Consider the following 15531-nt stretch of genomic DNA (forward strand, 5'->3'; position numbering starts at 1 on the left):
TATCCGTATATCTATCTATTATCTATCTATCTATCTATCTATCTATCTATCTAATATTCATCTATATATCTATCTACCTATCTATCTGTATGTGTATCTATCAATCGATCTATCCATCTATCTGTATTTACATCTCTCTCTCTCTCTCTCATTATATGCACATGATTCTGGGTCTGATGTTTGAATCAAGGATGAGTATTGTAATATGTATTCTAAAATCTCCGGTGATATGGAGTAATTCAAGGAGTTCTGACCATAATTCAATCAACCTTGATGCATTGGTGAAGTTTAAAGGAAATTGTTACTAACCAGACTACAGGACTTTAAAATATTCTCGAAGTCATTGCTCTCTTGTCCCCAGTAGACCACGTTGTCATACTCACATTTCGTGAATATCTGAATGATGGACGAGTTTTCCTTACCACCTGAAAGCCTTTTCAATGCTTAGTTGACACTGGCAACAAACTGGACTTCATGTGCTGTTGATATATTCATAATGGAACAGAACTAGTAGGTCAAATGGTTTCAGTTACAGACCCTTGAAGAAGTACATTAAAATGATTATCGAATTGAACCCGCCTATGAATAAATGCATCGTAAGTACTGGATGTCTAAAGCTCGGTCATGGTAAACGCGATAGGTCCTCAATGAAAATCAGTAGGTGTTTAAAACTGTAAAATGTAAATGTGTGAACGGTAGGGGAATGAAGATTGTCACCGAGGTGAGAATGTAGGTAGCAGCCTGAAAGTGAGGCTAACAGTCACAGCGCGTGGCAGACGACAATCGAGGGACCGCTCGAACTTTCCCCGCCCTCCCGGGGGAGGGGGGTTCTCCGATCCTCATGGGTCGCTTTATGCCTTCCGTCCGTCAACGCGCGCTACGATCTGAATCACATCACGAGCGAATGTTAACCGTTCATAATCTTTAAGAGAACGAGTGCATGTTATGAAGCTGTCTCTCACTGCTGAAGATGAAACCTATCTTGCGATAAACGTGTCTGTCGTTTATAGAAAGCGTAGTGGCCTTTCAAGAGAAGAGAATAGCTTGTATAGTACTCATCTGTCGTGAGGAAACCCGACTAACTGACCGTGACAAGCCTCTCCAGCAACAGCGCGACACAGTTGTTGATCGTGTGTGTCTAGTATATCGTAATGTTATGACCATATCTACACTGTAGCAAGGGAACGCGCTGAAATGGTGTAAAGTAAACATCCCCCACCCAAATGATGATGATGATAATAATAATGCCGAAACAAGGTGGCATGATAGTCACGAAATACGATGATAATGATGAAATCATGCAAGGGCGATGACAGTGAAAGTGAAATGCCACACAGTGTCCAATATATCAGTCAACTTCATCACGGATTGAAACAGCGACTTGGTGTTTCAAATAATTCCTACAGCACTATAACTTCAGCATCAAGGCAAGATTTCATTAGGATCGCTTTGTTTTGGTCTTTTTTAAAAATATTTCAGCCATTTCAAAATCAATTTTCCTTGAATTCCTCATAGAATTGTATGCTCTTTCATTATTTCATGAAGTGGTTTCTAAGTATTCCGCAAAAAGTTTATCGCAAAAAACTTTAAAGTTGAATTCTTGCATCAACCAACACTGTACCATCCCTTTAAGGTTGAGCTGTCATGAGGGTAATTTTATCTCTATTTCTATCCTGCGGAATACATCTCTTAAATTGCCCCATAAAGGTTTTAAGTATTGTGCTCACACTACGCACGTCTGTCAGCAGCAACGTTTTGTGTCACAAAAATAACCGTTACCGTCGAATAATTAATCTGGGCTAGGTATCCATTCTTTTCTCGACTGATGGCTTTTTTCATGCGAAGAAAAGGAACTCGTCAGTAAATTATCTGTCACTTTAACACAGGTGCGGCTGAGATGAGTGTCTCCTTTTTAACTCGAAGATACTAAAATTACATCATTTCATGAATAACAATAAAATGCCAACAATAACCGTGTCTCGATCCTCGAAAACCCGGAAACTTGACAAAGATTACTCTTTAACCCCCGTCTCCTCTGTCAGCATTAACCCGTTCCATACTAAATTCTGAAATGCCCTTAGACTTAATACGCAGGCCACCAGATTCCCGTCCAGAACGGGTTAACTTTATTTTGAAGTATTGTGCTAGCCAATGGAGTGAGAGGACACTAGTAATTAATCAGGAAAATAAAGGATACATTTGACCAAGAAATATTAACTTCAAATTAGTTCTTCATGCTAATTTTGGAAGCAGTTAAATACCCTACCTTATAGGCATTACATAATGTCCTTTTTTTTCATTACAGTGTAGATGACAACACATTTACATTTCAGCAGTATCATGCCCAATTTCAGAACTTGATAACCTCCCAAAACGCTAATGATTATACGAGGTTTAAAGGGAAGATCAAGCAGTCACTCTTCCGCACCTGGTGTTGTGAACTTACTGCAGCTACAGCACAAGGAAATAATCTGACACAACCATGCATCTCCAATTTGGTCAAAATAAAGTTTATTTTTAATCATTCCCAACCATCGATAAGCGTAAGTACAGACCATAATTATTATTATCTGACCTACTCACACTCTATTCAAAACTTGCCTACAACCATCTTTCTTACAGTCAAATATCATAAACAGTGAAGGCTGGCCTTCAAATCTTCCAGTATATAAAACTAACAACATACAGGTTCAAAATCTGTTCCGCTGTTCTTCTCGATCGTTTGTTGAAATAAATAAGAAACACACGCACAATAGATAGAGATAGGAAGCATTTACAAATGTACAACAAAAAAATTATAGCATGAAGCCTGTGAATCGTAACCGTGATATCACTCACGCTATACCATCCAATGTATGATCGTATTTACACACAAAAAACGAAAAAAAAAAAAAGGTGACAGACCAACGTTGCCTACATTGCTATCTAACGCGTTCGTGTATATAAATACCACAAAAATCATATTGTAACGTCAAAACATTGTTCTATGAGCATTAATAATGGTAAAAACCGTTCGTATTAGATACCCATAATGATTTACATCTTCTCCATTTGAGATCGAAGTTCGTAGAGGAGAAGCGAATACAAAAAGTGATCGAAGTATGGTCAGTGCAGCCTTTCATCTACTTTGCAAATAATTAGATAAGCACACAGACCGACGCTAACGACAACGTGTCTACGACTGACAAAGACACACGAGGTTCTGACTCAAGAGTCAATATACCTCGGGATGAGCGCCACAATTTTGCCTGACAATTTCAACGTGAGAAGTTGACCAATCACAAATGTTTGGGAACCCGATTTTTTGGTCTGATGAGCGTCAATATGCCTGAATGATATGACATAATGTCAAACAGAACACACACACACACACACACACACACACGCATGATTACCGGTATATTCAGCAATATGTTGACTTAAACTATGAGGGATATCACTGACATAACAAAGTTATTGACTCGAATTAGGTTTCGCCATTCCAAGTTTTAGTAAGGTAGAAATAACATAAGATACAAATACAGGACACTGCTACCTTCCGTTGGAAAATGGACGAGCTCAAATTACATTTTAAAATCGAATTAACACTTCAAAATTTGCACATGATTTGGAAAAATTAATTGCATAGGTATGTAGTACAGAGCTAAGGCACGTTTACCTACCTCCAGTGTATTTTTCTTAATCGATTAGTGTCCATGGTTCCTTATCCATAAACTCATCAATGCATTTAGCCTTCCATTTCTTCCATTTTTCGAGATCATCCCTTTACCTATTCATTCATAACAGTCATTCATATCTAATTTGAATATTTACGCACACACAACTTAATGTCTCCTTTAGGAGCTAGCAAAAACGCAATTTACATAAAGACATCTAGGCAATCTAAACCATCTAGCGGAACTCACGTTAACAACTTGAAATATCTGGACACCATTATTTTTCGACAGTAATATCCCTTCAGTTAAAAAAAATGGCTCCCTAGTATCAGACGCTTGTTGTGCAGGCAAGCAGATTTGCCCACGTCATTGCTATCTTCTGCAGCTTTCCACGACTAGTTTGGGTACATAATTCTCGTGAAGTGAAAAAAAAATGCACCTTAGTTTCTCATTCGTTAATGGACATAGATACCACAAATCGTAAGTTCGTAACACAGTTACTGACACAAGGCAGGATCAAATTATTAAGCTCGGAAGAAGCAAGGTTCAAATGGGGGAAAAGGACCAAGACACCACAGTCATCATCATCATCATCATCATCATCATCATCATTATCATCATCATAACTATCAGTGTTATTATAGTCGTCATCGTCACCTTCATCACACATTCCTTTTCTTCTGCGTAGCCTTAGCCTCGGCACGAACGCCTGCGAGCGGGTCGAATTCTGTCTGTTCGGGCCCTTGGAGGGCTGCTTCTATTTGAGCGTTGAATGGCATGTCGACTGGTGCTCCTCCTGCAGCGAGAACGTCGGTGGGTAGCAGACCGTCACCTCTAAGGATGACGGAGGGCACAGGTGGGAAGCCGGTCACAGGGGCCACGCCCACCGGCCCCGCCCCCGATGCGTCTTCTTCCATGGTGTTGCCATCAGGAGTGCCTGGCGGCGAGGCGCTTCCGTCGACGTTGGGCCCCGGAATGCCGGCATCGCCATTTCCCGCCCTGTTGGATATGTCTGGTTGTAGGGTTGGCTGTGCGGCGCTGGAATCCACAGACATCGGGAAGAAGGATTCGGGCTCGGAACCGTCACCTCCTCCTGGTGATTGAAGACAGAAAACAGTTTTCAAGCTATTTTTCCTTTATTCTGGTAAAGAACTGATTCTAGATCATGCCCAGATTGATGAGAAGTAAGAAATAGAATATGGTTGGCAAGATAACCCAGTCCTACTGCTATGGCTACCATGGAAACGCATCACTAAATTGCAGTCATCATTGAATACAAGGGAGCTTTAGCTAACGCGGACGTTAGAGGAAAAAAAACTGTTCCGCTGCGTCTTCGCGAAATCTAACGCTACTTTGCAACACGACGCAGGGAGAGCGGGGAACGGTCAACACAACCGTTTTCTTACCGTTCGCGTCGCAAATCTAAAGCTCCCTAGTATTAGCCAAGAGGCATACATAGTTGTTGTATGCAGTACGTAGCCACTGTCATCATATATTAAAGTCATTAATTAACTGCTTTGATTATCATTTGTTTTACATGGCCACTGACCAGGTAGCAGTGAATGCTATAAATAAAGCAACCACGGGAAAGATGGCTATATCTTCAAGTCCCCTCCGGAGTGCTTGGCAATGAGAGTAAAGTGCCTTGTCCAGTGGCACAAACCGCTGCAGCCAGGGGGTTCGAACCAGGGACCTCATGACCGACAGCCCTTGGTCTTATCCACTGAATCACAACTGCTATTGATCAATAACAAATGTCACTGGAAAATTATATAATGCCTACTAGCTCGTTAAAAGATCTTTCGCTATGCAAATTTATGATATAGTCTTTTAAAGTCCCCCAGACAAATGTTTTTGCCCTCATAATGCAAACTTTGATGTACATTAGGCCTATAATACACGGCCTATGATACAAATTGATCCATACATTTAACAGGAAAAAAAGAGGAGCAGAAGAAGAAGAAGAAGGAAGAGGAGGAGGAAAAGCATAAAAAAGAAGAAAAGCAAAACAAAACAAAGAAGAAAAAGCAGAAAAAGAAGAAGAAGAAGAAGAAGAAGAAAGAGGAACAACTGTGTGTAATCGTCATCGCTCTTTGCGAGCAGTAAAATTGGCACCTTGATTAATTCTGATCAGCTGGTCCAGCATATCGACGCGGTCCTTGAGCTGAGCCAGTTCAAGCAGAAGACCCTGGAGTTCTGTTGCCTGTCAGACACGAAGATCAAAGAGACAAGGAGAATGAGGGATAATTATGGTATACAATGTAACTGCTGTCACTCAGTATGAATTTATCCAACGTTAAATGAGAGTATTTCTTTCGGCACGTGACTAAAGTTTAGCGTAATGGCTGGACGAAAATGTCACTGGGGATGACAACTCATTAGAGATTTATCACTCACGGTCCGAGGCACGCTTTCAAAAAATTCCTAACTTACCTGAGCAGAAAGAGCAGTTACTAGCTAGTGGGGAAAGAAACATGGCAAAATGGGATGGCAATTTTAATCTTAAACCAAACACTAGTAATACACTCAAGTCTCATTACTGCATATGCTAGGATATTTTAGGAAAACGGCATATCCATAGCCATAAGACAAACAGCCATTTCTGTTTGCAATCGACAAGATTGGACGGCAAAAGAACTCAGCCTGCACCGCGTCATGATGCTTCGAAGCTGAATGACAGATCAATTTTAATCAGAACTTGGGGCATGTTGAATTTCACTTAACATCTTGTCTGATAATGATTGTGTCTTTTTAGTTGATCACACAGCACTATACACCACAATCAATGACATGCCTTAAAAAAGTAGGCCTACTGTATAATTATGTGTCCCCAATATCTTGGAGTTGATGTCACCAAATTGTTAAGTTTACATATGAGCTTCTAAAACGCATTTTATTTTCATCGAGGACATATTCAAATATACCATTGTGATGTTTCATATTAAGAATGCAAGAAAGGCATTATATAAGTCCCTATATGGTATATGAATGGTATAGGCCTATCCAACGCTGGCGAGTGTATACTATCACGCACATCTTGATAGAAGTTTCACTTGACGAGCAGTTGAAATCGAACGAAACAAAACAAGATATTATGTAAGGGCCGTACGCACGGAAACACTGTTTGTCACACTTGTAATATAGAAATAGAGGCCTGCTTTCATTCAGTTGAATGTTTTTCAAAAGGTCCGTTATGCCAGGGAGGTGCTCACCTCCCTGGTTATGCGGACTGCAGAATTTACTGAGACATGATAATGGAAATTGCTGTCAAGTCATGCTTGTTTTCAGTCATCCAAAATTGTCATCTCAACCGATGTGGAGTGATTACCATGTTCACTGGTGGGACTGCACAGTATTTTGGAATTTACGGAGAGTGATGTGAAATTATTAAACGTTCATCTGAAGTTTTGAGGATATAACTGTTAGTTTGATGGCAATCTTTCGCATACTGTCCTCAGACTTTATGGCACTGGCACGCATAGTTTAAGAAGTTGTGTTCTTGCATGTACAGAGTGTACAGTATTTTACGGTATTCTGTCCGAGGCTTGATCCGTTTCCTGAGGAAATGGAATGCCAAGACTTGGTTGACATTATGAACCCCCCTTCAATCTGATTTTCTCCCTCTCTGAAGGCCAACGCTGGAAGCAAATCATTTACGAGATGTCTGATTTTATGGGAGTTTAAGGTCCAGCAGTATAACAGACCTATAACAATATATCATATTCTCTCTTGTGGGCAAATTGGCCTAAACATAGCCTTTTGACAAGACCCTCTCGCTGTATGATGGCTAAAACAGAAAAGCTGTCAGGCTCGGCTGGGCTCGCTTCGTTCGCCCCCATACGCTCTCCACCATAGAGCGAGAGCGCCTTGGCAAAAGGCTAAACGTGGTTCGCTTGTCAGAGTGGCCATGAATGGAATCAGTGAAAGAGAGATTGATAGATAACGAAAGGAACATAAGTGAGAAGAAGAGGGAGGAGGGGGGGGGGAGGAACATAAGAGGCAAAAGGAACAGACTGGGAGGACCAGAGCAAAAATAGAGAAGGAAAAGAAGAAGTAGAAGAAGAATGATGATGACCATGGAGAAGAAGTATGAAATAGGTGAAAGAGAAGGGAAAACAAGAGATGTGAAGGAGTAAGAAGAAACAGGACAGAAAGAAGAGTTAGCAGTAGGTAAAGATTGAATATAAAGAGTGAGGGAAAAAGTGGAAAACATAGAAGGAAACCCCACAAAAACCGCCAAATTACAAGGGGAAAATTCGGAAAAAACAACTACCCAGAATTAATATAATGGAAGAGAGGAAAAGAAGTGGAAAAAAGAAGATAATCATACAAAAAGGGCGCTTTATAAAAGTGTAGCTCAAAATTGCTGACTGCATTTCGCCCTGCGTTTGCGACTATCCCATTCGTTTTAAGAATTTATTGACCCTCACAAAATCCAGGAAATGGACCGGCGTCGTAAATATCCTAGAAACGGTTTTTTGTTTGTTTTTTGTTTATCCTTCTTTTTTAACCAACCAACGGCGTGACATATACACTACAATTTATCGAATGTTTACAACTCGCACGTGCTCACGACCGAGAAGAATTTCAGTGAACACATCGCCCGAGACTAGCGGGGTGAGACACCGTCATGTCCATCTATTTGAGACTGGTGTTCTTCTTTCATTTCAAGTCTACGAATATCAGTAAAATAGCAGGGCAGGATTTTTTCCTTCTTGATGCAGGGAAACTCAAGACCCTGACGACGGAAATATTACTTCCCCATCCATCATTTCATTTTCATACTCCGGGGAAGCAGAAAATCCCAAAGAGTGGTATAAATTTGAAGGAAGATCATAATTCCTCGCAGCTTCAGTCACTTTGCTCTCATCACGTTGTCCTCTCTCACCGTTGCTTCAAAAGTGGGAACTGTGTGATGACTGATCACTGATGTAAGAAAGACCTGATTCCAATATTTTGCATGGGAGCTGTACAGTAACTGAGTTGTACCACGCGGATAAGGTCGACGGGTTTCCATGCATACACGAGGTCACCGATTCGAGTCCCAGCTCCTGCAGTAATGCCCCTTGGCAAAGCACATTATCCACTTAAAGTCCTGCATGCCTTTATAGGTCCCATGTGTAGGAGAGTCATACCCTATATTATGCATGTAAAAGAATCTGTTTCACTTTTCGTAAAGAATAGGGAGAATTCCCGGTAAAGCAGATAGGCCTACATTTAGTCATACAAACATGCACCAACTGATATACGGGTGATGAAGCCTATATGGGCCGAATTCAAAAAGTTGACTTTTCGCTACTCGCACTCGCTACTCTCGCAGACTAGAAGATTATCAAAATATTGGTAATAATTGATACTAAGGACAATATGAACGAACCCAAACTGAACAGGAGTCATAATGTAGAGAATGTAGGGATGGGAGCACGGAATGTTACACTTCAAGGGCGTTTCTGGCTTCACGGGTGAGACGCAAATAAATCCTAGGCAAAGCCTACTCACCAGATACTTTTTTCTTTAGCGTTTCGAAAGTGTTTTGAAAGATGTATGATACTTTCTTTCTCTTTGATTACAAGAGACCTCAAAAGCAAATCTCGTACAGAATTGAATGCACATCAATGCCAACATCACCTCATCCAATTTGCATAATGGTTGCTATACCACTATCAACCATCTCAATTTCGTGGAAACAAGCATATCAAAGAATCTGTTAACATTTCGTCGACGAAATGACTGATTTCGTAACGAAATAGGCCATGCGACACTTGGCACCCCATACAAAACTACACTCTTTGTCCATGGTTTGAACCATGGACAAAGATTGTACCACCTTCGTGAATTCGGGCCTAAGTGTCATATTGTAGATCAGAATGTGATGAAAAGTCTAACATTTGTCTGTTTGTTTAATTTACATTAAAACTTTGTTCACTGACGTCAGTTTGCAACTATAACATGGTGAGGCATTTCACTTTAAAGGAAACCAAAATCCAAAGAGAAATGTGGATTGAGTGAAAGCAGCAACATTAGTAGAACACATCAGTGAAAGTTTGAGGAAAAACGGATAATCGATGCAAAAGTTAAGATGAGGAGACTACTAGAGTTCATGACATCATGCGTGGACAACAATACCACACAAATTCCTTTTTCATGAAAATTACACAGTCCATCAACTACATACTGACATATGTTAAGGGTATAGTAATTATTCCCCCTGCTTTCGGAAAACAGTTAGTCAAGTGCTCTTTTATTATGATAGAAAGTGAAATTATGTTTAATTTTCTTTTTATTTCTTTACGACGTTGTCCACATAGGATGCCGTATAAACTCAAGTAGTCTCCAACATTAAAATTGTAAAAATTCATAACTTTTGCATCGATTGTCCGATTTTCCTTTCACTGATGTGTTCTACTAATGTTGCTGCTTTCACTCAATCCACAATTCTCTTTGGGTTTGGGTTTCCTTTAAAATAGTCGCAGTGCACCACCTCCAAACTTTCATCAATGCCACTCAGCATCCTGTCGATATGTTTCTTTTTCAATTCCCAGGTTACCGACGGGTCCTGTTGAAAATGCCTCGAATAGTCGTTTTGACAGTGAGAATATTATTCTAAATCTCACCCCCCCCCACACACACACAAGAAATACAACAACAGCACCATACACACACGCACACTCACACACACACACACACACACACGCAATGTGGTAAAATTACCGCTGAACTTCTGGCTCATATCTCCGTCAACATAGTAGTGCAGTGTTGGAGCAATTTTAAAGCCCTAAAACGAAATTCTACAAACGAAAATTAGTACTTTAACGATTCCGCGCCAGTGCAACTAAAGGAGTGAAAATCTTTGATGTTATATTTTTGTGAATCCTTAAAACCTATCCATGATTTAAAAAAAAAACGACGACGACAACAACAACAACAACAACAAAAAGAAATTACGCGTGCCAGTATTTTTCATGAATGATACAACTATTTCACAATTGTTTGTGCTATTTATACAAAGAAAAATCGGTATGATACACATACGATTGGTGACTGGCTTCGGCGTATGTACGGACAGATTTTAGTGTCTGATTTTGCTTTTTTGAGTTGCTATCTTGAAGGAACAATTTTTTTCTGAGGGACGTACTTTAATTGTCTTTAAAATAATAGAATTAGTTCAGTGTTCGGTTTCAAACTTCCAAGGTTAATTGCAAAAAGACATTGCATACAGTCAGTTAGTGTCACACTCGCACACTTGCTGCACTCTCCAGCTGTGCCTTGGCTGTGAAAACAGACCAAGTTGATCTTCTTTCTTATTTCTTCTTAAGTGCCGAAAGTCTTCCATTCACTCACTGTGCACAGTCTAGCATTCGAACTGACGCTTCTCATGGACTCCAACCAGTTAGAGTGCTTCGGAATCTCCGAAAAGCGTCCCCAAAGCCCAACGAAATCAAAGAAATGTGGCGCGGGATCACGGCAGTAAGCACCCGTTATCTTTGAGGATACGGAGGCCGAAAGCCCAGAGTGTTGGCGCATATTTTGAGAAGGAATTCCTCTCTCGTCTGACTGTATTTAGATACAAAATATTCCACAAATCCAGGCGTATTTCAGAAGAAATTCCACCCGACGATCAGCGTGTGTAGGAAGTGGGGCGGTGAGATAGAGAAGACGACGAGAATAGAGCGTAGTGTGCCGCGTCACGAGGATGGGTGGATACAAGCTCGACTAATTCCTTCAGTTTTACCGCAAAAATTTAGATTTATCCCATCTTCCCTTGGCACAATTAGACTTCAAGTCCAGGGGTTTGAAGCAGCATTTTGTACCGACTGACATCCGTTGTGTTCTTTAAACCTGCCTTAGAATAACTGATACAAAAACTATCGTAATGCATCACATATTGATTACGACGTACAACGCATTCGCTGGAATTTTTTTTTAAAAAGATAACAGTTGTAATAACAGTTGAAATTATTCATTCTGTTTGTTTGTTTGTTTGTTTGTTTGTTTGTTGTTTCAAAGAGAAAAAGTCATATTTTCATTGACACGGTGAGCATTGAACCCAATATTTCTTATTGCTCAGTAACATTTCAGGCAAAAGTGCACTAATGAAAAAAAATTATCTGGAACGTCTCGAGCTGTTGAATATCGGTGAGTCATATTGACATAGTCTCTAGTCACCATCACGATATGGCTGCCGCATTCATGTGAGTGTGACCAAGGAGGTGGATCCCACCTTCCTGGTGTGACTTTGCCTGGGTCCATGGCCTGGGCAATACCCACCATTCGTTCTGTCCATGAGCAATTTAAAATATCCTTAATATCAATGCTTTGTCGCTCATCAAAAGTGGTCTTCCTCTTCACTAGTTATCACTCCTTTGTCTACTCATAAATATTCATCGATATAATTTTGTTGAAATTTGAAGACAGGACGATTGGATGAGGGACCGAAATCATCTAATTCCCCACATAATCAGGTGCCTCCGATATGATTATTGTAATTCCTCAAAAGTAAACCCTTTCCGTGGCTTGGACTTTGGACAGTTTTCTGTGCTTTGGACAGCTTTCTGTGCTAATTGACAATGATTGACACTCAAAACACATTGAAAGGATTAAGTCTTTGGCATGCACAGCTCCATAAGCAAAGGGCCCAAATTATGACTTTCGCCACCTGCTATGGTGACACAACCGAGGGAAAGATTGAAATTCTGACAATGAGCTTCCACAGACGCTCTTCTGAAATATCAACTTCCAATTTGCAAACGGGGTTAATCTCCTCAAAATGTTTTGGGTGGTTGATATACTTAAGCATTCGTTCTATATATGACTTCCTCACTATAAAAATTACGCACTCACTGCAATAACAACTTTGCGGCAAAAACAAGACAAAGAGTAAGATAAATGTAATATTGTTCTTAGCCACAGAGAGTCACATCTTTTGCTTTAAAAAAAAGGAAAAAGAAACAGCCGATGCCACAGTCCCAACACATGAATTCCATGATTTCCTATGTGCCTTACATTGCTGCCAAAAACGGAAGTAAACACTTCTGCCATCACGTTTGTTATTAATGACTCCTGACACGCGCAGACTGCAGTGAGTCTTCGCACCGCCGTCCTCCCCGACCCCACCCCGTCCTAACTAACAGACGTGGGCAAGTGTTTTGACGGCGGGGCTATCACGTCAAAACAGAAGAAACATGAAAGTACTCTCATTCACCCACATACGCTTGGCATTAAAGGTACAAATCTCTGCGTTCATGGTTGTGCAAATTCCAACAAACTTTCTCTCTTGACTGTACAATTTGCATTCGACACCAGAAAATCATCATACGTAAAAGCGTAATCACCTTCCGCTGATAGTGGATGCCTTTCATTCTAGGGGTTTTCGAATGAGATGGGTCACATTCTAAAACGATTAAAGTTGATACCTTTTATATTATCGACGTAAAAACATGGCCGTTAACAAAAGAGTGGAATATCTGTTATCTCTAGGGTCTATGATGTGGTTTAATAGTTACAGACTCTGCAAAGAACTGTTTTCCGTCTTTCTATACCAATGGCGATTTCTACATGATGTCACCAAAATAATGACAATTGTGCTGTAAGACTCACATGACTAAGGGAAAACAAAGATGAACTGTGCTTTCTCTGGGTTTATCATGATAAACGCCATATAGTCCATCTTGAAAACTTAGGACTATCGCTGGGATGTCGGTTCTTTTTTTTTCACACCTGGGCTTTTTTTAAAAAATCGTCATTGTTAGAGTTCATGTTCTACATTTGCAGAAGGGCAAAAATAGGTTGACTCTTAAGACCACGTGACCTGCATGGAGAGCAGCAGTCCATAGAGTGACATCGCACTATAGGCCTACAGTTTTCATGCGCACCATACTGTAGTTTAAGTTACAGTTTCACTGTAACGAGCGATCAACCTGCTTTGTCACTATTCTCATATTTACAGTACACCGTGGGCAATCCACGACCTATTTAACGCCATGCGGCAAATCAAGCCGTTAATGTCAAAATGGGAGTAAATGTCTAAAAGGCATACCTAAGGTCCCAAGTAATTAGGACAACATAATTGTGCTTATTTGTTACATCCTATGAGGGGCATGAGTTGCATCAAATGGCCTGGACTGAAGGCCATCACGCCCCTAATTAATTGGTGCTCTAGTTACACTTTCTAGATCTAGTCGGCAGGTATGTGAGAGAAAAATATAAACATATTTCCGTCGCTTCAGAGTTTTGAGGGGATAACTTTAAAATCATGGTGGACGGTTATGTTGCATGATAAGATTTAAGGCTAAATGTATAAGCTGACCTGAAGGGTGTCAGTCATTTTCGAGTACAACACAACCCCGGGGAAACTTCTGACGGGTAGGCGTGATATCCAGGTTTGTTGTTTATCAAGTATCATGAGTCATCTATTTTGTTGTTTTCCCCACAAAGTGTATGAAGCTTGACCATCCTCGTTGTTGAGTCATTGGATGGAGTGAGGGGACCAGTTGTGTCTTGCAAACACATTTTTCCCTTTTTTTTTTGTTGCAGTTTGCATCTCGAAAGGGGGCGAAAGGTCGATGGATGACGTGTAGAAAAATGGACGACACTTGACGGTACCTGAACTGTCATAGAGGGTCGCGGTCAGTGTCGCCCTGCGAATTAACAGCCATCCGCCGAACAAACATCGACGCAGCCCCGAGGTGAATGCCATCTAGCCTTATATCCCCTCTCCCACTTCGATCCCTATCCACCCTGTCTCGTTCATTCAGTCCCCCCTACCCCATCGCAACTCCCCTCTTTGTCCTTATGAAATTTAGCCACTTGATGTCATTCCTTTCTGTTTCGCTTGTCATGATGGCTTGGCGCCGACTTGGTAAGTCTTCAATTATATTTTCTTTGTTGACAACATATAATGCTTACAGCAACAATCGAGTCATTTTCCACTTTTTTCCATCTCTGGAAAGAGAGGAGGCGAGTGGGCGATGGCAAGAAAACGTTAATGAAGTGACGAATTGACGTTGGATACCTCAGGGAGGGAATAGAAACTATAAGACTTTGACGCACGTTAACTCTTATCAAAATATACTGAGCAATCAATTCCCGAGCAACATCCATCGAGGAAACGAGGCAGACGTTATAACATTGATTCATTTATAATTCTCATCAGGTGGTTCATGCTATTCTTGAAAAACACAATATATTTTTTTCTCCATGGGGCTTTCTTTCTTCTAATGTTTAATAATCAAACAGTCAAGCAATTTGTCGGTTTGCCTGTCAGAAGGTATTTTGTATGAGCATTTGTCATCATTTGTATCCATGGTGTCAGTCCTACTATTGCAACGCACTAATCGTTTAGGAGAGATCTCACTATCTGCGCTAAATATCTACTTATTTCCGGGACAACTCAACGGGAAGCGTTTAGTAATCCTGCACTGTCATTGTTATTACAATGCTCCTTAAACAATTTGTGACATCATCTGATTATCTCCAAGTTTGTTTCTTCTTTCTCTCTCACTTTGTTTTGTATTTAATCACGTCGATGTTTCCTCTTCCTATCTCCCGTTTTTTGTGTCACACAGGTGTTGGTATTTTGTCCCGCCTTCTTTCTCGTCATTTACCTCCCATGCTTTTTCTTTAGTCTTTTTAGCACAGCTCTCGTTTCCCTCGCTTACCCTCTATGTACCTACAACGAAGGTCCGTTCTCTATTATAATCTATCATAAACTTCGACTTTATAAAAACGCCAAGTACATTTCTTTAACGATCGAACATTCATCTCTCTTACTGCCCTAGCCTCTTCCCATATATTGACATACCCCCCCCCCTTAATGACTTCTTTCTATCTGTCTGTCTTTTTGTGATACTTCATTGTGTGCAAGTTTTGTTGTTTT

The 15531-nt window shown here is 40.5% G+C and overlaps 1 protein-coding gene across 1 annotated transcript in view; it reads right to left on the bottom strand.

The window, feature by feature from the left end:
* Nucleotides 1–4191: 4191 nt before the first annotated feature.
* Nucleotides 4192–15531, bottom strand: part of LOC139712800 (uncharacterized) — an 89660-nt gene continuing 78320 nt past the window's right edge. Inside the window, exons 7-8 of the mRNA XM_071624592.1 lie at nt 5772–5859; nt 4192–4749 (exon numbers count right to left, since the gene is read on the bottom strand). Coding sequence (XP_071480693.1) covers nt 4319–4749; nt 5772–5859 — 519 coding nt within the window. The 3' untranslated portion in view covers nt 4192–4318. The remainder of the gene's footprint in view (nt 4750–5771; nt 5860–15531) is intronic.

Source organism: Diadema antillarum, unplaced genomic scaffold, assembly GCF_040938485.1.
Source record: "Diadema antillarum isolate AM-2024a unplaced genomic scaffold, OU_Dant_1.0 seq00001860_RagTag, whole genome shotgun sequence".
Taxonomy (NCBI): domain Eukaryota; kingdom Metazoa; phylum Echinodermata; class Echinoidea; order Diadematoida; family Diadematidae; genus Diadema; species Diadema antillarum.